A 21754-nucleotide genomic window follows, 5' to 3' on the forward strand; every position below is an offset into this window, starting at 1 on the left:
TCAGCCCATGGAGCAGAGGGCCACCCTGGGAAGTGTTACAGCTGCAGATGCTAAAAACACAAGGTGGGAAACTTACATTTGAGGGGAGATCTGGACTCAGCACCTTTCCACTGGTACCACTTCACCCAGCTGTGGCATCAGCAGGACCTGGACCAGGGCCACTGGCCATGGCCCCAGTGAACCGTCATAAGAGAAGACCTCACCCTCGGTCTTCCTCTCCAGAGCTGCAGTGTTTATAGCTCTGCTTAAAAAATTCTAATTAACAGCCAGTGAGACAATATTGAATTAATTTTTTTTTCCAACTGAACTTCTCAGGCATGGAAACGTGAGATTTTCCAGAAATAGGTACCATTAGAGGACACATTTTTCCTTAGGCACCGTAAATTCGTTTTATTAAGCGTGTGATCTTAGATGCTTGAGTCATTTTCTTTCAAACTAGAGTTTGATGCTATTTTGGTCTATTCAGTGTTTCAGGTCAGTATTGCAAGTACAGGCTAATTACCACCTGAGGTTACTGATCAAGAAGTCATAATTAATATCTCATCATTTCACCACTTCTTGATTTTATTTCTATTTCTTCCCTTATGCAAACTACTTAATAGCAAAGGATGCCTTGCAAAGTAAGGTGATTAAAGGAGATTTATGTATAATTATAAAAAACATTTCCAAGTTCTATTTCCACATTATTTAACATTCCCGAGGGGCATTTTTTGCATGAAAAATTTCCATTTCTATTAACGCTTCCTTCCCCTTTATGCTGTGAATTCTGCATTTGCCTGTCTCCATTAATCTCACAACTACCAGCGCAACATCCTCAGAACCAGTGAGTGGGGCAGGGAAAAGTGGCCAGTGCATGAGCTGGACCTTGATGTGAATGGTTTGGTCCAGAGAAGACAGCCAGGACTTTGTGGTGGGAAGATGGTCAGATGGCAGCAGTTGCACCACCAGAGCTCAGTGGTCCTGACCTCCTCCAGCACGGAGATATGGCAAAGAGAAACCCGACAAGGTGGTCTTTCTTGTCCCTCCCTGAGTGGAGCAGGGGATGCCAAACATGCTGCCCTGCTCCCACTACATGGAGCCAGGTTGGAGACATCCCCACCCCAGGCTGTTCATGGTGGCAATGCCTTCACTGCTGCCCCAGAGGAGTCATCCCTGGCACTGTGGTGAACCCTCCCACAGCAGCATGGCTGTGTCAAGCTGCTGCTGCTCTCCTGTCTCTGGCCCACAGCTGCCAACCCATCCTGACCTAAACCAGCCAGGGATGCAGGGTTTTCACTGAGCAGAAAACTCAGTGGAGGGCAGCACACAATCACTTCTCTCCGTGCAGACTTTGCACATCCATCCGAGCTGCAGCACAGCTGGACACTTCCACAAGGTTCTTAAAGTGAGTAGTGTCCTGGTTACAGACTGCTCAGGTGCCTGGTGGGGAAGAGATAAGCAGTGATGAAGAGAGGGAGGGAAGGGAGATGTGACTCACCTCTCCACGACTTCTTGTCCATTCCAGCAAAGGGTGTCATTCTGAACAGCAGAGCTGTGGTTGCAGATGTATTCTGGCAAGCTGCTGTAAAAACTGCTGTGGGACTTCAGCTTTGCAATGAGTTCCCTGGAAGAAAGGAGGGGAAAAGATGCTCAGTTAAAAGAGGAAGAGAAGATGGGGTTTTTGCATTTTAACTAGTGAAAGTAATTACAAAAACACAACAAGAAAGCAGCTGAGTGCAGCATAGTTTTGTTCCTGACCTTAAGTAGCTCTTTGCATTGTCCCCTGACGTTAGTGAGTCAAAGGCTCAAGCTGTGTTTTCTAGAGCAAAACCTGCTGGTGATGGGAAGGGATGGTGGGGCAGCAGAACCTTGGCCAAGCAGTGCTGCAGGCAAAAGCCAGACACAGTCTCTACACTCACCAAAATGGCTCTGCCCCAGGAAGGCAGAAAGAGCCACAGGAGCAGTGCTTGCACCACACAGAGGGGATGTGAATCAGGCTGCACTCTGACCCTGCACCCTCCCTTGCCAGCACCAAGGACCTTTGTCCCCAGCTGGTCACCCTCAGCAGCAGCCCAGAGGTGCCGGGACACAGGCTGACCCCAGGGACTCTAACAGCTGCCAGAAAGGGGACAGGGGCTCTGGGAGTAGGATGTGACATCCCTCCAGTGCAGGTCAGTCCCCTTGGGGACACTCAGCAGCTGTCACCAGGAAACACCAACAGATTTAATAAGGTAAATGGCACCAAAAGTATGATAATATGAATAGCAGGGACTGGAGGTAGTAAGACTTGGCCTCACAGTCTCCTTGCTTGGTTTCAGCATGTTTTCTCCTTCGGCAAAAGTTTATTTCTCAGCCTCCTTCCTCCCTGGGGGGAGGATGAGGAATCAGCACTTGGAGCGCTCTCAGGGCCATCCCCTGGGTGCTACAGTGGGGGGAACTCCGTGCCCTGGCAGCTGGAGGGAGCTGCACTGCAAGCTTAGGCAGTTTGGTGTGCAGAGCGGGTGCCCAGCTCCCTCTGTCCCTCTTTGCTTTGGGATTCCGTGGAGTTCCCTCTCCAGCAGAAGCCCGCGACAGCCAGCTGGGGGCAGGCGACACAAGGAGAAGCCGCGAAGGAGCCTGTGCTCTGCGCTGCCTTTTCACTGCCAGGGAGCCTGTTCCTCCCTGGTGGAACCGGCACAGCCCCCGCCGGCAGAGCTGCAGCCCATGGAGGCCGAGGGCCACCCAAGTCTTCCTTCTGGCCACCACAGCACATCCTGCACGGGAACTGCAAACACTGACCAGTCTGTCACTGTCCATGACAACAATCAGGAGTTTGTTGAGTTAAAGCCCCTCCAAAGTGTGAGAATTCAGCCCACAGACTCCTGCACAGACCAAAGAGGTGCTTCAGACAGTCACCTCCTGCGTGAATCACCTCCTACATCCATCTCCTGCACTGGCCTTACAGCTGGTCCAACCAGAAGGTCCAACCAACACCATTTGGCAAGCCAAAATAAGGCAAGACCTGGGTCTTCAGTTAGGCCAAACCCCAAGCAGGACAAGCCTCACTGCCCATTGCACCCAGCTCCTCACATCCCAGGCACTGCCTTGCTCCTCTTCCACAAACCCCAGTAGCACTGTGGAGAACAGATGGAAGAGAACTTTCCTAGGGAGCAGAGTTCCCTGCTGGGCAGGGAAGGGAGAAACTCCTCTGTATCTGCAGGTATGAGCCCATGTAATTCATCTCTGCAGATTTCATTAGACTTCAGAGTCCTCAAAAGACATCTCTGTCAGAGCCTGGGCTGTGTAACCCTCCGAACGTGTTGAGACAAGGGAGGAATGCAAGCCCCGGTGCTGCATCTCCTGGGAACCGTATCAAGAATGTGGCCCTGTTAGTTTTCAAAGAGAAATCCATCCAATTTACTCCATCTCTCCAGTTTCAAAAATTGTGAAGCTTGCCTGTTTCTCTTCCACAGGGATTTTTCTGGTATTCAAGAGAGCAGTAGAGGCACTGCTTATCTCTGGGTGTGCTTTCAGATGCAGGGGGTAGATGCTGCTCCCTAACACACCAGCATGAGCCCACCTAATTACAGCTTCTGTGTACAGGGGGAAGGAAGCACAAGGTGCAGTGCTAGCACTAGAGGCACCTGCTTCACTTACAAAATACTCAGTAAAAGACTGTTAACATTTCTGAACTATGATAAAAACACTACAAAAAAAACCCAAAACAAAACAAAAAAACCACCATGAAATGCATCCCCTTTACCTACACACACAGTGTAACACACAACATTTCAGGCTGGAGTGACCCTTTCCAACTGTGAGTGTTTTTGGCACTACAGCAGTAGCCAAGAAACCCAGACAAGGCATTTGGTGTATGAACCTGGATGCCTGGCGGATTGCAAAAAGAAAAACAAAGATGAAAAGCAGGAGGCAGTTTTATAGGTTAAAAAAGAATGCACTAGGTGAAAAAACCCATGTAGACACCTTCAGAGCCAAAAGCAGGTTTATAGGTAAGGGAAATAAGGAGCTCTCCCACCCATTTCCACAGGGCCATCCCATATGGTGACCACTCCTGTAGCCCATCCAGCAGGCACCACACTCAGCCTGACCACTCTCACCTCCTCCTGCTCGACAAAGTTTCTTCTTGCTCAATGTGAGTCACCTTCAGAACCTTCTTGTCAACGAAAAGGTCTTCAGGGTAATTAGCTGATCGAACCTGCCTCTGCTGAGCGTGGCCACATAACCGGCTGATCTGGAAAAAACAAACACAGCAGAGCAAGGGAGTGTTGGGACTAGAAAAACTGCAGGACAATAGCCAAGATGCACCCTGGCACCTGCACAGGAGCTGGTCTGTCCCCATCTCACCCACAGCTCATACATGCATCTGAAAGCAAACTGCTGTCCTAAAGATACAACCTGGCTTTTGTACAAATACCTGTCCTGTGGGAAGGAATGCAGGAAGCTTCAGGCAAAGCTTTTGGGCATCAAAATGCCCCTGTGGGATTTACCTGTGGAAGGTAAATCCTAAGACCCTGGCTCTGCACGGCAGCTCATCATCTGCACAGGCTGCACTGCAGATACCCAGGGATAAGCATGACACGCATCGTTACTAATTAAAAGACCCAGGGCCTAAAATACAGCAAGCATTGTGGCCACAGCCCCGTCATACCATGGGAGGTCTTGATTAACAGGGCTCTGCTAATGGCACAAATTAGCTCATTAGCATACAGATGATTTGGTAACCGGCTGCAGCAGGGAGGAAAGGAATCCCAACCACCTCGTTAAAGCTCTCTCGCATGGCCACCGTCCCAAGACTGTCCCTGCTGCAGATGGATTTGCAGTCATTTCCTTCTCTGGGACACCACCTAGAGACAGCTGGTCCCCCATGGCACTACTTGCCGCTGTGAAACTCGCCTTTTGACCCACCCTATGCTGTTCTGCAGGCCTCATCTGTGTTGGGTTGTGAAGGGAGTTTGGCTGATCATTGGGACCACAAAGGCACCGCAGCTAACACCAACTTCTGTTTCTGTAAGCCTCATCCTACCTCACACATCCAGGTTTGGGACCAACCATACACCCATAAAATGCTTGATCCTTGCAGACCTCGTTTATCTCCGTGCCACACCGCATCAAGGCAGTCAGCTAAACTCCCAGTTAGCTGCACACTGGAGGTTAAAAGCACACCCGCTGCCCAAAGCTACAAGCATCTGATGTGTAAAGAGAAGAGATTAATTCTGTTCTATTACATCCTGCATTTGGGTGGGCAAATAAATTAGTAATGTCACCTCTTTCATTATCAAGAGCAGCACAGTTTGTTTGCTCAGGCTGCTATACAACAAAGAGTAAAATAGAAACCTCCTGGGAGCTGGGCACTGCAGTTTCTGGTTCACAGCACGGTGGGAATAGATGCTCCCACCGGTCCTTCTGCACCTGCAGTTCCCTCTGCCAAAGCTGCTCCTCCTGCAGCTGCCAAGTGAGTAGTTTCTGCAACATCCTACCTGGTTTTGCTCCTTTTCCCTCCCTTTGGCTGTCTCTCCTCTCCGCCTTGCCAAACCTAAGTCTTGCTGAAGAATGTATCAGCCCTACTGCACTCCCTAAATCATGTAGCAGGCTTCAAACACAGAGGGAGGGAGTCAGAAAAATGACCACATTTTAGGTTATTTTCTTTGCCTTTTGGGCTTTCCTTTAGCACTCATCACCCTCTTATAGGATTTGCAGGTAGTCCCCTGATGCAAGCAGACAGGAATAGGAGGAAAACATGGGACAGCAGGAGACCTGGAAAAAGGGCATTTGAGACCTGAGACTCCACCATTGTGGAATGGGTCTGGACATCTCGTGCTCTCTCTTTGCTGGCTGTGCCAATATCTCTGCAAAGGGCGGGTCAGCAGGAGAGTGTGAGGATGCACAGGGGGGTCTGTGGACTTTTCCCCTCCAGATGTCAGAGTTGACCCCAGCCATGAAGCCTCCCCAGGGAAACACAGGGTACACAAAAGCTCCAGGACAGCAGATACAGAGGAAGCAATGCCACAAAGCAGCATCATTGCACCCACACTCTGCATGGGCACGTCAAGCAGAGGAGAGAAGCGGGAAAAGGTCGGATATTTTAAGCTGCCATTTGTGATGACTCCCTTTGATTCTTCCCAGCTCTTTGAAAAGCCCCTCCTTCCCCTTCTAAAGCCTGGCTTTCAGCTGGCAAAGCCTATTGAACTCAGAGAGAAGAGCAAGTCCAGGATCAAGGCTTTTTCCCAAGAATGGAGAGAGGCACTGAATGGGAGGGGAGGATCGGAGCGACAGTGTGAACAATGGCACCACCCCAGAGTGTGTTCAAACAGCAAAGCAGCCAGGCAGACCAGAGCTGCCTCATCTCCCACCTAGCACCAAGGCACCTCAGCCCTTCTGCTCCCAACTCCTGTACAAGAGGTGCAACTCAGCCGCATCCTCACAGCCCGACGTGGCATCTGGATACCATGGGCTCCTCGAATTATGGGATCATTAAGGTTCAAAAAGACCTGTACAATCATCAAGTCCAACCACTGATCATCAAGTCCAAGCACTGATCACTGAGTCCAACCATCCCTCCTGTGAGGGGTGAAATCACAAACAGGATTGTGCTAGCTGTGGCATGGGACAGCAGATGAAGTCTTCATGGATAAAAGGTAGAAAGTTTGAGCAGTGCATCCAAGTTTTTACTTATTTATTTATTCAAGCACCAATTAACCTTTTCAGGAAAAAAAAAAAAAAAAAACAAAAAACAACCTTGCAGCCCATCTTGTGAAGTCACAGCAAAATGGTTGTCACCTTTTAGTCAAATCCCCTGCTGAGATTTGAACTTAAAATAAAGTGAGTGAATGTATAAGTAACAGATTGCCTGCTCATTTGCAGGGGCGGCATCGTGTGTGCTTTTGGGGGGAGGGAAGGATTTCACAAACCATCTGCCAGAGTCTGCTGGGCCACAAGCAGTCCTAGGACAACAGCTCAGAAATCCTATTTCAATCTTTCCCTCTTTTTGAGTCCCCACTGCAAGCTCAGGAACACATGAACACCGCTTCCCAGTCTCTTCCTAACCTATTTTAAAGTAAGCTCCAAAAAGTCCAGAAAAATGCCCCTGCAGGACAGTCAGAGAAGGGACAACACAAGTTCAGGCCTTGGGGAGAAAAAAAAGTGTGATGCTTCATCTGTCCAGGTATCACCTGCTCTGGCAGGACAAGGACAGTCAGCTCCACAGCACAGTGGTGTGCCTGCAAGAGGGACAGCAATAGGAAGGCAGCGTATCTGATGGCACGTGCCAAAACAGTGTCAAGCGACAGCGGTTAATATGTGGTTTCCTCCCTTTTTATATTTTGCCACGCAAATATAGAATCGAAATTCAAAGCAAATTGACAGAACGGAACTGCCGGCTCTTCTCCTCAGGCTCTGCACTCCATCAGCTATCGGGGGGATCGTAAATATACATCAGCCCTTATCTACAAGTACAGTCACTGTGAGAGCTGTGCAGTCTCTTAATCCATGTCACAGATGAGGCTGAAGTTTGACACACCAGGCCACAAAAAAAATGCATAAGTAAATCAAAGCGTAGTGTGTGTTTTAGACAACAGGATTTGGACTTTTTGTTTTTAAAAGAATCTGCCAGTCCACCGAAAAACTGCAGCAAGGGGACACCAGGCAAGCAAAACCCTCCCAAAGACCTGAGCCTTCACAAGCCCCTAAAGCCACTGATACTGTAACAGCCAAAGCAACATTTCCCTACCCCAGCTCATTAACAAACTCACTAATTACCCAATTTAATTAGCGTCCTGCATGCGAGCGTGACCCTGGCCACGAGGGGAACGCTTTGACTTCTGACGACCACTACCCACTGCTCCACTTCTTCTATTCCAGCCACAGGGAGGGACCATCCTCAAGTCAGGCACAGCTCCTCGGGCACTGCCTGTGGCCAAGGTCCCCACGCCTGAGGGGGAAGCAGCTGGCTCCCAACACCCCGGGGAGTCACACGCCGTGTAATGGCTCCGCTTGAGAGGGAACATTGATTTGAGAGGAGCGCAGGGACGAAGCTAATGGAGTAGCACTATCAGCCAATTTTAACGCTTCCACATTAATTTAAGATAAGAGGTGCCTGAGGACTGCAGGGAACCTGTGGCTGCACAGGAACGATGCGCTGTGAGCAGCCAGGGACCAGGTCTGCTGCTGCGGCTGCTTCCAGCTGGATCAACCACATGGGTCGACCACGTGGGTGTAAAGCACCATACTGATCCACTGGATACCTGCAAGCACACGAAACTGGGATGATTGAGATAAGCTTAATTTATATCAAAGAAATAGTGACCACAATACCAGGTTCTGTGCAAGGATCAGAATTTCGGTGCAGCTGATGGAGGGCAGAATTCCCACAGGCACCTCCAGCCTGGCTGTGGCAGGATGGAATCGCTGATACCACTGAGGCTACAGATGGAACCTGCTCTGCTGCCCAGGCATGAGGGACCATGGCCACACAGGGTATAAACATCTTGCCCTGCCCATCAGCAGGCAAATCCAGGGGGGCAAGGAATTGGAAAGCAGCAGTGTGATCCTCCTGCCAATCTGAGCATTGCTTTTAAGAATAACAACGTATTAGTAATTTTCTAGATTATTTAAAAAAAAAAAGCTAATCAGCTTCCCCTTGGACAAGAAGAGAGTGCATTAGACACTGCTGGATACCTGCTGCTGCCACTTTTCATTCAGCCCAGGAGCTCCACTCTGCTCTAAAGGAGAGCTTGCTGTATTTGACCTTTGCTTAAACTTTATATGGAGTTTCCATTTGTCTTCTCTATGAACTCTTCTGCTTATAGATTCATTCTCCAGGAAGACACAGTATTTTTTTCCCCTCAAGGGGATGGCCTCATTTTTGAAGATTTCTTCCTGCAATCTCCTCTGCTCTCTAGAGTTCACATAAGTCATTTTATACCTATTCACGAGTTTCCTTTGGGAGAAGCCACACATTAAACTGAAAAATGATTAACTGTTATAATTGATTTGAACACAGCCTCTGAAAGGGTGATTTCCTACAGTATGCATAGAACATCAAGAGACCATAAAAATCAAGAAAACATGCTGTCTTCAGAGAAACCAACTGGTGCCCACTAAATGCTGAGCATCCTTGAGTGATACATCCCAGTTTGACCAGTAAGGCTGAAAACCTCAGTACTACTGCTGCCTGCATTGGTGCTTCTTCCCCAGTTCTTTTTAACAACCTACTCCCCTACACATCACAAGTATTATTAGCATTATAAAGATCACATTTGTGCCCTGTTTATCTTCAAAGTCACCATAAAAGTGATCCTGAAGTCTATTACTCAGGCGCTGCTATAGAATTCCGCTTAATTAAATTCCAAAGGGCTTAAACCAAAAATATACATTGCGATGATGTGGGATAGAACATAAACTTTTTAATAGTAGTAACCAAGCACATTTACCATTTCTACAGGTGTAATAAAAATGCTAATATATGTTAATGTTTAGTCTGTGGTTAATGTTTTGTCTTGTTAATTTCCCCAGGGCTTTTATTACTGATTTAAATCTGCCACACTGCCCCAGTGATTGCATCGCCTTCCACAAACGGCACCACGCTCTCAAACAAATGCTGATTAACAGGAGTGAAGAAACATTTGGCTAGGACAAACACTCTTATTATATGCTTCTAATCATTATATACATTTTGTCAGGAAGATGGGAAAGAGATAATTCCCAACTCCCTCACTCTTCTCACAGCAGAAAAATATGATTATGGGCATAAAAATGAATTTACAAGCCTTTATTTTAAGAAGCACATCATTATTAACTAAGTAATGATTGTTCTTCTGGTTCCAGGCACTCAAGCAGAAAGAACAAACTGAGTATGGTAACACAGATGTCTTCTATGAGCATTTCACTAAAATTCCTCATTAATGGAGTACTAAATGTTATTAATCAGCTCTATAGTATTACAATCACCATTATTCAGACTGCAAGGATTACATAAGAGACAGCATCCTAACTCACTCATGCAGAGCAGCAGGAATCGCGGGAAGTGACCTACTCTCCACTCTGAGGAGAAGAGCGTTTAATAATGCATCACCCTTAAATAATGCAATGCTATAATGTGTAAAATGCACACAAACACTAATGCTTAAAATAACAGAGTGCCTGTCACACCAGTGCCCGCGGTGACGCCCAACATGTGCTGCAAACGTGCGCTACAAATGCTCAGAGACCCCTGCAGCCACCAGTCCAGGTGACACCGAAGGCCATCACCACCTGGTTTGAAGATCAGGTCTTCCAACTCTTCCCAGACCATGGAAACATTATGGAAGCATTTTTAAAAGGAAATATAACTTCATTTTTCAGAGAGATACAGAATGGTTTGGGTTGGAAGGGACCTTTAAGATCATCTAGTTCCAAATCACGATTCCCATCCTTCATGTACAGCACCACTAGGTATTTTGCAGAGGTTCAGTGTCAAAGCAAGAACACAGGGCCCGGGGAAGACCAATAGATGCTCCCTCATTTCTTGTATGTAAAAACAGCTGTGACCACCAAAGGAGAGAAAAACAAGAGATGGGTCAAGATGCAGTGAAGAGGAGCTACCAGCCCAGCTGTCTTTGCACACCCCAGCTGCTGCACAAGACCCTCCCTGCACCCCAGTGTCACCCAAGGATAACTGGGGCTGGTTCTCAGGCCAAGGAACAGGATGTGCTCCCCATGCAGCCATTGTATTGATGTGACAGAGGTGACACGGGAGCTGGCAGGTCTGACACATCATATGGTTACACAGTCACTCTACCCCAGAGCCTGCATAAGGGCAGCCCAGCAGAGCAGTTGGGAGCACAAGGGACTTTCTAGGGGTTTCAATCCTTGGTGCCAATTGCTGAAGTTGGATGCTTCCCATCTGCACTTCGCTCCGCTGTGCCAGGGTTCAATTGGCTTAAATCAGACAGGGATGAGCTCTGTGTTTCCAGTGGCTGCTCCCACTAGGGCACACCAACCTGTCCCCAGGAGAACGCGATGCCCAGTGTACTGTTCATGTGCTGCAGCACACAAGGCTCCTCCTGACTCCTGAACTGACCCAGCTTCTCCCAGTGCAGGATGCCCTTTCTCTCAAAGGAACCATGACCTCAGCTTGAGCCGAGCCCTTTCAAACCTACATAAAATAATGGAAACAAGATGTTTCTTCTTTCTGGCATCCCCAGCATGGAGCATTTAATACACCAAAGAAAGCTGCTTTGTGTTTAAGCAAAAGGCTGTTTATTGTTATTTATAGGTAGAGAGGAAGTTGGACTAAATGATCACAGTTGTTCCTTCTGCCTTTATAATCCATGACGTATAATTACAGCACAACTTTTCAAGTCAGCTTTTCCCTCCAGCATGTTGTAAATTCCATATTTAACAAAAAATTTGCTATTTCAGTTAGGATGGTTAGGGCAGGCAGCTGGAACCCAGCCAGGGCTCAGACCCACCCAGCCAACCAACTGGGAGAGTCAGGAAAAAAGCATTTTTTGCCTAATTTTTAGCATACACTTAAGCAGTTTTCCCAAGAAGACATTTCCCAGAACAGGGCCCCATAGCACACTAAAGCACCATTATGGTTTTAAGTTGGATCTGTGCAATCTGATGCTTCTTAGACAAAACCAAACTAAGACTTTTTTCTTGGAAAAAGAAGTGAGCTTTGCCTGGAAGGTGACAACAGAGCAAAAGGGAAGATGTGGGACCAAAATCCAAAGAAAAACAGAATGTGTTAGACTGACCAAAGCCAGGTTCAGAAGCAAATTGTGACAGCACCCAGAGCCCAGCTCCTGGTGAAGCCCTGTGCCCTCAACATGCTTCACAGCTAATGAGGCAGCATGGCTGCTTCCGACCCTGGGCTGCTGCTCTGCCTGTGGGACTGATTCCCCAAGGAGACTGAAGATGCTCCAAACTCCAGCAGCTGATTTCCACATTAGCACTGATTCATCTAACCTGACAGAAAATTTGGACTGAAGGCAGCAAAGCCCATTTCTGCTAAGGATGCTGAATACATTGCAATTATACAACTGCATTTTGCGCATACTGTAACACACAATTGCTACTTCAGGTCCCTAGAAGACCTTCCTATTGCAAGCAATTAAATCTACTCCATCCCAAAAGACTGAGAAGCAAGGAATGGGCTTGAGGGATTACCAGCTCCTACCAAGACCTTAAAAGAAACTATCACTGGGCAAAGCCAGGCAGTACAAAGGCTCCAGGCAATCGCCATGCGCTTGTTATTTTCCTGCCATGGGTTAATCGGTTTCCTTGGCAGATTTCTGTGGGTTTTAATATTGCACAGTGTTTGTGCCTACGGCACTACAGAAAGGAACAATCCAAGAGAAATAAATTCCTAGCAGCTTCATTTAGAGAGGAAAAGCAGATACCTGCCATCAGTCTGGAATGTAAGCCAGCAAGCCGGAGTCAGAGCCTATAATGGGGTATTTAACAGCAGCTGTGTCAGCCGGCTTGCAAATGTGGTCAATACTGACCAGCCCCTCTTCCCCCCTGCAGCCATGAGCACAGATTCAATTATTCTTTGAGAAATACTTCCTTAAATAATTAAAAAGTTACTGCATTACTTTTTCCCTTTTTTTTTTTTTTTTCCTTAAACCAGACCAATTCAATTTTGGAAGTATAAAGCCATTATAATGTGTCAGCTAGCAATTAGCTACTGTACACTGTTTATTCTTTAATATAATCTTTGAGTAGAAGGACAATATTCTTAGAAACGCAGCATTAACTTGTTCCTCAATGACTTTAATATGGCTCTTTTCAAATTACTGCTCATAAAATCTCAAGGAAGAAAAATTTACTGATGATATCCCATCTCCTTAATTAGTTCTCTCTCTCTCTCTCTCAGCAATCCAGTAGCAAGTGTAATATTTATTTAAAATAGAGCACATGGGGCTTACTGCTAAATCTGCTTTAACTGGTGATGTCAAAACAAGCAGGTAAATGCAGTGCCTGCTTTGCAATCTGCACAGACTGTGCTCACAGGTATACACAGCTTTTCAGATTTATATTTCAATAACTGCTTGCACTGAAACCATCCCAAAGGTTTTTACACCACTAAGTGTTTTTTTTTTTTTTTTTTTGCTATAAAATTCCCTTTTCCCTTCCTATGCTGAATGGAAAATCCTTCCAACCTCAAAGGGTTTGGTACTTACCATTCCTCCCCACTCACCCATCCCTTACAAACGACCATCACCCTACTTATTTCAACCTCCCCGTAGGAATAACCCCCTCACCAGCCACCTTTTGCTCCCTCTATCCACTTCTCTCTTTCCAAACACCTCTCTCTGCTAAAAAAAACAAAGCTGGAGTCACCAAAGCTCAACAAATCATTTGAACAGTTAAGCTGCTGAATTTCTTCGGCACAAAAATTACAAGAATTTATTTTTCACCAAAGCCCAAAGCAACCCCACACCACATTGTCCAGCTCCTGGCAAGGGAAGCACGAGGCTCTCCCCACGGCTGTGCTATGGACCTTCCCAAACAAAGCCTAAAATAGAAGTGTAACAATTGTCATTAACAGAAAGTGGTAAAAGTATCTCTGCACAGCAGAGATTAGCTGCTGGTAAAATTAATCCAGTCAAGACCAACAAAGGGCTTGGGATGGCCCTGTGTTCTTTTTTCATTGTGTTTTCTCCTTCATGTGTTGAATTTTCTTAGTTTTGAAGCTGCCAGATGCATAGGAGGCTTTTTTTTCCCTGACAGTCAGGCCTAACTTAATCCAATTAAGGGTCAACACTAAGATAATACACTCAAAACATGGCAAACAAGGTAAAAAGGCTCCCATTAGATTTTTGCCCATGATAAAGGAATTACATTTTTCCCAAAGACAAATCAGGTTTATTGAAAATGTAAATCATTCTTTTCTTTAAAGATATCAATACCTGCAGGGCTTTTTTGAGACTCTGTTGTAAGACATCTTGTTTTTACATGTACTGCGGTTAGAACAATCAAATTACAGAATGACTTGCAACGTTAGATTAGTTTCTGCTTGATTGAGAATATCTTTATAATGGAAATCGGTGTGCACTTTTAACCTCGTTACAATGCTATATGTCTGATTAATGTATTGAAGTAACTCATTCAACAATAGGTTGTTTTCAGACAAATGAAATTAATTCGACTTTATCACAACACCTTTATTAACGTCATCGAACAGAGGACTAATATTTGATTATGAGAAGCGAATTCCAATAAACTGACATGCAACAATTCCAAAATGAGGTGGTGGAAGCACTGGATGGGGAAAAAAAATGGACTAAACACTTGTAATGCATCTTTGTCTATCTTCGTTACTTTCCACTCACCTGGGAAGTTGTAAACTGGGCATTTCCACAACTCACTGAAAAGATAAACACCGTGCACCAAAATCTACAGCTAGTGTTACTGAAGTTCTTTCTGGCTCCAAACAATGGGAATTGCATGAAGCAAGGCTCAGAGATGTCCTTCCTGGACATTTTTCAGCATCTGCTGGGCAAACCCTTCGGGGCCCATCTGCTCTGAGCTACTGGTGCCATTTTGCTGGTCAGGGCCAGAAATCACCTCATGCAGTTCTCACTGTCCTCAAGTGCCCTCTACTCCATGGCTTTTGGGCTGTCCCTCGGGGAGGAGACAGACCATGGATAACTTAAATACCAGCACAGGCAGTGGAGGTATTTGCAGAAATACCTGCACTCTGGCTCTCTGGAGAGCAGCAGCATGAAGTTTATCTGTACAACGATACAGATCAATATGTGCAATCCAAGAGTTAATAAGCTTTAGAAAGACATTTCTAAATAAGCATTTAGAAAGACAGTCATCCCAAATTATCCTCAGTAACCACCCAGATCACTTCCCTCTCCAGGTCAGTGGCACGGAAGAGAACTGGGTGGGAAAATTGATTAGGTTAAAAAAATACACCTGCATAAAGAATTGTAAAATTCTCCAAAAGCAGCCTTACCTTTTCTTTACTTTTTCTTTTTAAACATTAATAACTCTGCCAAAGTAGCTGTAGGCTGTCGGCACAGCTTTCTGCAGCCAGCCTGCGCTTGCTTAAACAGATCTTTGGAAAAATAATGCAGTTAGCAGCAAACTTCACCTTCTGAAAGTAGGCTCCATGCCCTCGGGGGCCTATTAGAGGGGCAACACAACAGGAAGGGATGGAAAAGGCCACCAGTTCATTTTGCAGTAGCCTGAGAAGGCAGTGAGGACCCAGCAATGAGGGGTGCACTGCTGCAGCAGACGGACAAAAAATCTGCCTGAATTGTTTGTTGGAATTTTTTTCCCAGCTAAATGTATTTGTAGATGGCATCTTTCATGCCTGGTACCTCAAAGCCACTTTACAATAAGATGTAAAAAAGATATAATTCACAGCACCACACACAGGCAGGGAATTCAAAATGAAGCAAACCACTCATTGTAACCCAGCCCTTCATCCTCTCCAGTGCAAAACTAAACGCCGCTGCTCCACCCAGGCAGCTCTGGGCGCTATTTCTGCTTTTCAGAGGGTCGCTTTTAAGTTTCTGGTTTGTTCTTGGCTCATTCATCAGCATTGCTAATGGGAGAGATAGTTCTAGTTTTAAGGCAGCAACACTCACGGGGGTTACTGTCACTGGAAGTAAACTCAGCACGGTTAAGATGAAGGATGCCCGGCGAATGACCTCAGATGGAGGTCTTAGTGGAAACTGCAGTCATGGATAATGAGGCCAAAAGAGGGTTTAGCGTAAAAAGCACAGAGAGATGGATATTGGTGAGCACAAGTGTGGTGTTGCAAAGCTGCAGGTCTAAGCAAGGATAAAAATCTTCAGGAAAGGAAATGGACCAGAATGTATTTTGCTAATAAAGCATCTATGTTAATAGAGGTTGCAGGAGGCAGCAGCAATCTGAGCAGCAAGCGAGGGAGCTGTGTCCACAGGGCTGATACTCAGGGGGTTTATGTCTCTGAAAAAAGAAAGGTACGTGGGCAGTTTGGAGAGAACCCTAGAGGCAGTTCCATCATTCAGCTCACAGGGCAATGGCTTTTCTGGAGGCACAGTCTGGACCAAGCTAAATAAGAATAAAGGCAGTTCATGCCATAGATCTCACTTCTCTGTGGGCTCCTCAGAAGCCAGATGGGTCAGCTCAGACCTGAAAGTCTCCTATTTCTGTCATGCTCCAGCTTGCAGCATCCTTAGGTAAACCAAATCTAACTCTCAGCAAGGACCCAGAGCATAAGGCTGGTTTAACTCTCAAGGAAGTTCAGCTGTAAAAGCTCATCTGCTAATACAGCCCCAGCCCTCCCTGCTCAGAGGGGCAGCTCCTCCCCAGCCAGCACCTCTCCCACAGCTTTTGAAGCAGTAGAAGCCTCAAGACACCTGGAGGGAACTTTCTGACACTGTGATCTTTGGTTCAGACTGAAACTCAGGGTTTTTTCTGCTTAAATCCAATCTACATCAAGACCTCGCATTATGTCCTTGACCGTTACAGGTTATTACAAAATGAGACAGTTTGAAATTTCAAAGCACAAAGCTCAGAGCCCAAGGAACAGGAACCCCCAACACATCCTCTCCTGCAATGCGCACACAGCTTGCTTTGGATGATATGATCACCAGCTCCTTTCTCTCCTACATCCCAAAGCATCCTAGGTCAGGCTGCCTAACCCAGCTGTGCTGGGAGCCAGGAAAAAGAAGAGGGATGAGAAAAGAAGACGTTGCTGCAAAACTGATGCCAGGGCATCTCAGAACCAAATATCTTTTCAAATGCTCAGGAGTCAGTTGTAAAACAACAAATGAGCTCCTCCACTGAAACAAGGAACAGGCCAAGCCACAGTACACATAGACAGCTACACAGAGCCAGTAATTAATCTGCATGAGATCTTTAGGCTTGTTCTGACTCCAGCTCGGAAAAAATGCAAGACATCCCATCACATGGAACCTGTATGCATCTCACTCCCACTGCAGCCAACACACGAGTTGAAGTGAGATTAAGCCAGGCTCAGTGGGTGCTGTATGATATTCCCACCCATAAAATGCAGCAGCCTTTAAAAGCTCCTTTAAAGCTGCAGAGTAGCAGGGATGAAGTTGCCACCAGCTGAGAGATCTGCCTCAGACTGAAGTCTACGAACAGATTCATGTGAGCATCAGTGCAAAGTTGGGTTGGACATCAAAAGCGCTGTCAAAGGATGCTCCATGTGCTGCCGTGTGTGCATGCAGGGAGGAAGGGGCACTGTCAGCAGCTACCTCCTACTTTTAATTAAAAAAAAAAAAAAAAAAGGCATCGCTGCAAATTCCCTTGAAATGGCACAACATGCCAGAGGCTAGAACACATCCAGTTAAAAGGACAGAGGGAGAGCAAAAAAGGATAATGCAATATAAAAGTTTACAAACTGAAACAAAATCGAATGCTATTTTTAAATTATACCTGTGATGATGTTCAGTGCTACCTTCTCTGGCTTTGCAGAGACAGGTTTGAGCATCACTGGCCACTGCTTCCACCCAGCAGCTCTGCACAGCCCCACACACTCAAGTCTGCTTCATCTGGACCCAATTCAGTGACAAATTGACTCAGAGCCTCGCCATGCCACCAGGGCAGGCAGAGGGCAGACCAGCATGCCATTCTGCCCACAGTGGACCCCAGCAGGAAAAGGGCAAGGCTGACCAAAGACCATGATAGCGTGCTACCTGTGTCCTCCAGAGGCAAAGCACTTGTTAGCAGTGAATTAATTAATTGTGACACCAATGGCCTCCCTCCCCAGGCCAGACAAGAGGTACAGCTTTCACTAGGCTGAGAATAACCTCTGAGTCTCACTCCCTTAGAGAGGCAAGTGATGGTCAAGAGCATTCATGCCCAAAGTCCCTTCCAAAAATGAGATGCAGACTCTTAATTTGCTACTGTGTCTTTGATTACTAAACCAGAGACTGGAGTCCAGTAGCAACATACCAAAGCAGCTGGATCAACATTGCTGATATTGGGTTACAAAAGTGCACGCATGAATAATTTTTGCCCTTACTCTTTCAGCAGCAGCCAAGCCACCAATAAATGGGAATTTCTAGCTCAAAATCAATACCTGGAAGTTCAACAGCTTGCCATAGGCTTCCACAAGTATCAGAAAATCTCTACTACCTGAAATCTCTTCAGACAACTAATCATAGTACTCCCAAGGTCTTTTCACAGGAAAGGGAATGCTGCTGATACTGCCCTCAGTAATGAGGTTTATTTTCATCCTGCAGGGGGAACAGATGCTTACTTTACCATGCCTTATCAGACACCTTACACTGCCTATCACAAAATGGATAACAAAAGTACATTATACACACACCTTGGGACAGCTGCAAGGGGGTCTGAGATCACTGAAAACCAAAACCTCACCTGTATTTCCAGCTTTAAGTGAAAAATGGAGCTAGCTACCAGTGAGCATTAGAGAATAGCCGGAGGATTAAGCTTTGCCAATAAAGAACCTGAAAATACAGAGGCTGTACATCCAGCTGACTATCCCAGGAGTAATGCCAACAGAAAGCAGCCCGCATTAAAAGTACAAAGAAACCAATCCCTGCATCTCAAAGGGAAGGACTTGGCGAACACTGCTGTAATTTCAAAGCTTTCCTCACAAGTCTCTTGCCAGCTCTAGCTCAGAAAGAAAAATCCATTAGCAGATAGGAAAACTCACCGGAGCTCCCTGCCGCTGCATCCCACCAAGCAAAACAGCTTCCAGCAAGTTACCAGGTGAGGCAGCTCCAAAAGCAGATCCCAGGGAAAAGAGCCCCGGCATTGCTGTGCTGACAAATGCACTAAATCACTGTGCACGGCAACAGATGATACTTTCATCCCTGCATGCCAAAAGTCCCTCTATTTACATATTTTTGGCTTTCATCCCTGTGTATTTGCTGATAGTGCTAACCTGGACACCAAGTGCAGCAGAGCAGTGCTCCTCTCCATGGTGCTACAACCAACCAAAGTACCTGGCTGTCTTTACAGAACACCCGGGGACTCCCTGCCAGGATTCCCTAAAAATCTAGGGCAAACAAGCGTCCAGCATGCCTGACTCTGTTCCTGCCTGGGGCTCCCCTGGCAGCTTCCCAAGGCCAGCATCAGAGCTGGGTTCATACCAGGCATTCTCCCTGAGCCAGGTGAGGTGAGCACTCCACCTTTGGGATAACAGCAAACCCAGCCTGCACTCTGGCATCACCTCCACAGCCCCTCAACAGAATGGCTGTATAACCTACTTAACCCAGACCTCCACAGTCTTTTAAAGGTGTTTGCAGGGAAGTAAAACAGCAGGGATCCTCTCACAAGACAAGCACGCCTGGAATTACATGCTGTTCCTGTATGGCACTGGCACCCTTCCTTCAACCTGCTCCCCTCAGCACAGATGGGTGTGAGGGGCTGAACAAAGGTCTGGTTAATTTTGCAATTTAATAGGATTTTATAGAAACTCAGCCATAAATTCTGGGGAAAAAAAAAAAAAAAAGGCTTTGCTGAGCTCCCTGTTCTTTTCTTTCTAGGCAATGCTCTGCAGGTAGAGCTGCACACTTCAACCTACTGCAAGAGGAACAGCAGGGGCCTGGACAGGCTTGAGAGGTGGGTCAGAGCAATCCCAGGCACAAATACAGACTGGGCAGAGAATGGATTGAGCAGCCCTGAAGAGAAGGATTTGGGGGTGTGGATGGATGAGAAGCTCAATCTGACCCAGCAATCTGCACTTGCAGCCCAAAAAGCCAACTGTGTCCTGTGCTGCAGTACCTAAAGGGGCTACAAGAGAGCTGGAGAGGGACTATTGACAAGGGCACGGAGATGAGATGAGAAGGAATAGCTTTAAACTGACAGAGGGCAGGTTTAGATTAGAAATTCTTGACTGTGAGGGTGGTGAGCCCCTGGCACAGGTTGCCTTGAGAAGCTGTGGCTGCCCCATCAAGGCCAGACTGCACAAGCCTTTGAGCCACCTGGTTTAGTGGAACGTGTTCGTGCCCATGTCAGGGAATGCTGGGACTTGATGATCTTTAAGATCTGCTCCAACATAAACCATGCTATGATTGTAACCCCAGAGGAGATCAACTATTAGCTGTTCAAGACACACAGACAGATTGTTACTCTTGTAATTCCAACAACAGCGAAAGCATTAACTTTTAGAAGTGCTGGGATTGAATATTCTATTAAGCTTTTTTGTACTGCATTTCTCCCAGTTGTCTTGGTTTGTGGTAAAAAGCACAAACAGACTGACTAAAATCGCTCTTCCCTACACTCATGATTAAAATATCTACAAGAGGTGGACATCCTAGGCAGATTTTCAACCAGGGAAAAATTGGAGGATTGGAAAATTAATATATATAGATATAGCCCTAGACAGCGAATTTTTTTCCCAATGTGCCCTCAGAGTCAGCCTCCTTGATAAAGTATTTTAATAGCATGTTTTAGGGGTGAAGTTTTTAAACAGACAAATTGTAGAAATAATAAAGCCCTAACACACACTACTGCTGACAAATTAGCTACTAAAGCAAGGCCTGGGATGGGAATTGTTTACTGCCATATTACTGAATTCACTCTTCTGCATTGCTGCTTACAGATCAGGAACACACAGGCTCACATTTAAATGCAGTTCCCAAAAGCAGATTAACAGCAGTATGACTTCTCAAGTTGGGAACTGCAGAGATGTTCAGAAACCTACCTGGAGGCTCTGCAACACCTCTGGAGCTCAGGTTCACATGCCCTTTGCAGCCAGGTCTGCTGCAAGCTACAAAAGGGTCCAGGTCTTCATGTGGATGCCCATACCCAGCCTAGGGGAGGGTGGCAAGGGGGAATGAGGAACAACCACATGCAGGAAGGATGCTCAGTCAGGTTACACACTCAAGGACCTGAAACACCAGGAGGAAAAAAAACTACTGCTGCAGAAATGCCACCAATGCTGTGAAAAACAAAAGAAGCCCAAAGGTCAGGCAAGGGCAGTACTGTTGTTATTCAGGTTATAATCACTATGGGCATGGAAGATAAGTTTTCCATAATTCCAGGGGATATTAATGGCAATTAAATAACCTATCATTATTCTTAATACCATACAGGTGAATAGAATGAAAACAATGGTGACAAGGTCAGTAATAAACAAGGTCAATATGAGGAACCAGGCCAAAACTAAAACCCCACATTTTCAAAGACAACTTCTGTGGCCATTTCATACTTTGATATGACCACAGTGTCTAAAACTAATCATATTTACAGGATAACAGTAAATATAACTGTTTGCTTCTGGGTATATTCTTTGAAACTCAATATGTGCTTATACATTTAACCAAGAAACTTTCATTCTAGCACAGCTAAATAAAAAAGTTGTATTCTATCACATACGGAGTGGTATCTTACAGAGAGATTTACCCCAGATTACCCCAGATGCAGCCCAGCTATCAGTCAGTCCACCTGCAATACTGTAGTTAAGACTGTCAATGCTTCCATTACTGCTTTATTTCTCTACTGAACAACTCATACATTCATTCGTTAAAAGAAGGTTGCTCTGGGCTCAGGTTTGACATAAGAGCCTCAGCTGAGCAACATAGGTGTTTTAAAAACAAACTTCAAAAACCCAGTGGCCATTCTCTTTTAGTGACAATTGCCAGGCAACTAGCTTGCTTGGCTTGGATTTTTTCCTCTGCGCTCCTATAACTCAAAAATGTCTCTAGAGCAAATAAAAGAATCACTCAAGTATTAAATAATCAAGAGGAGTTATGGTTAAATAAGTACCTCACTACATATGGCACTAATGAATTCAAACAGCTCTATCAAGTACGAAAGCACAATGGTTTTGCAATGCCCACTAATTTTTTAT

At 46.0% G+C, this 21754-nt stretch overlaps 1 protein-coding gene across 2 annotated transcripts in view; it reads right to left on the reverse strand.

The window, feature by feature from the left end:
- Positions 1-21754, reverse strand: part of GPC3 (glypican 3) — a 143758-nt gene that overhangs the window by 54147 nt on the left and 67857 nt on the right. For both annotated transcript variants that reach the window (XM_027899375.1, XM_027899384.1), the window contains exons 4-5: positions 4077-4210; positions 1478-1603 (exon numbers count right to left, since the gene is read on the reverse strand). In XM_027899375.1, coding sequence (XP_027755176.1) covers positions 1478-1603; positions 4077-4210 — 260 coding nt within the window. The remainder of the gene's footprint in view (positions 1-1477; positions 1604-4076; positions 4211-21754) is intronic.

This window comes from Empidonax traillii, unplaced genomic scaffold (genome assembly GCF_003031625.1).
Source record: "Empidonax traillii isolate 1590-97213 ecotype Southwest subspecies unplaced genomic scaffold, ASM303162v1 scaffold20:size5563877, whole genome shotgun sequence".
In the NCBI taxonomy this organism is placed as follows: domain Eukaryota; kingdom Metazoa; phylum Chordata; class Aves; order Passeriformes; family Tyrannidae; genus Empidonax; species Empidonax traillii.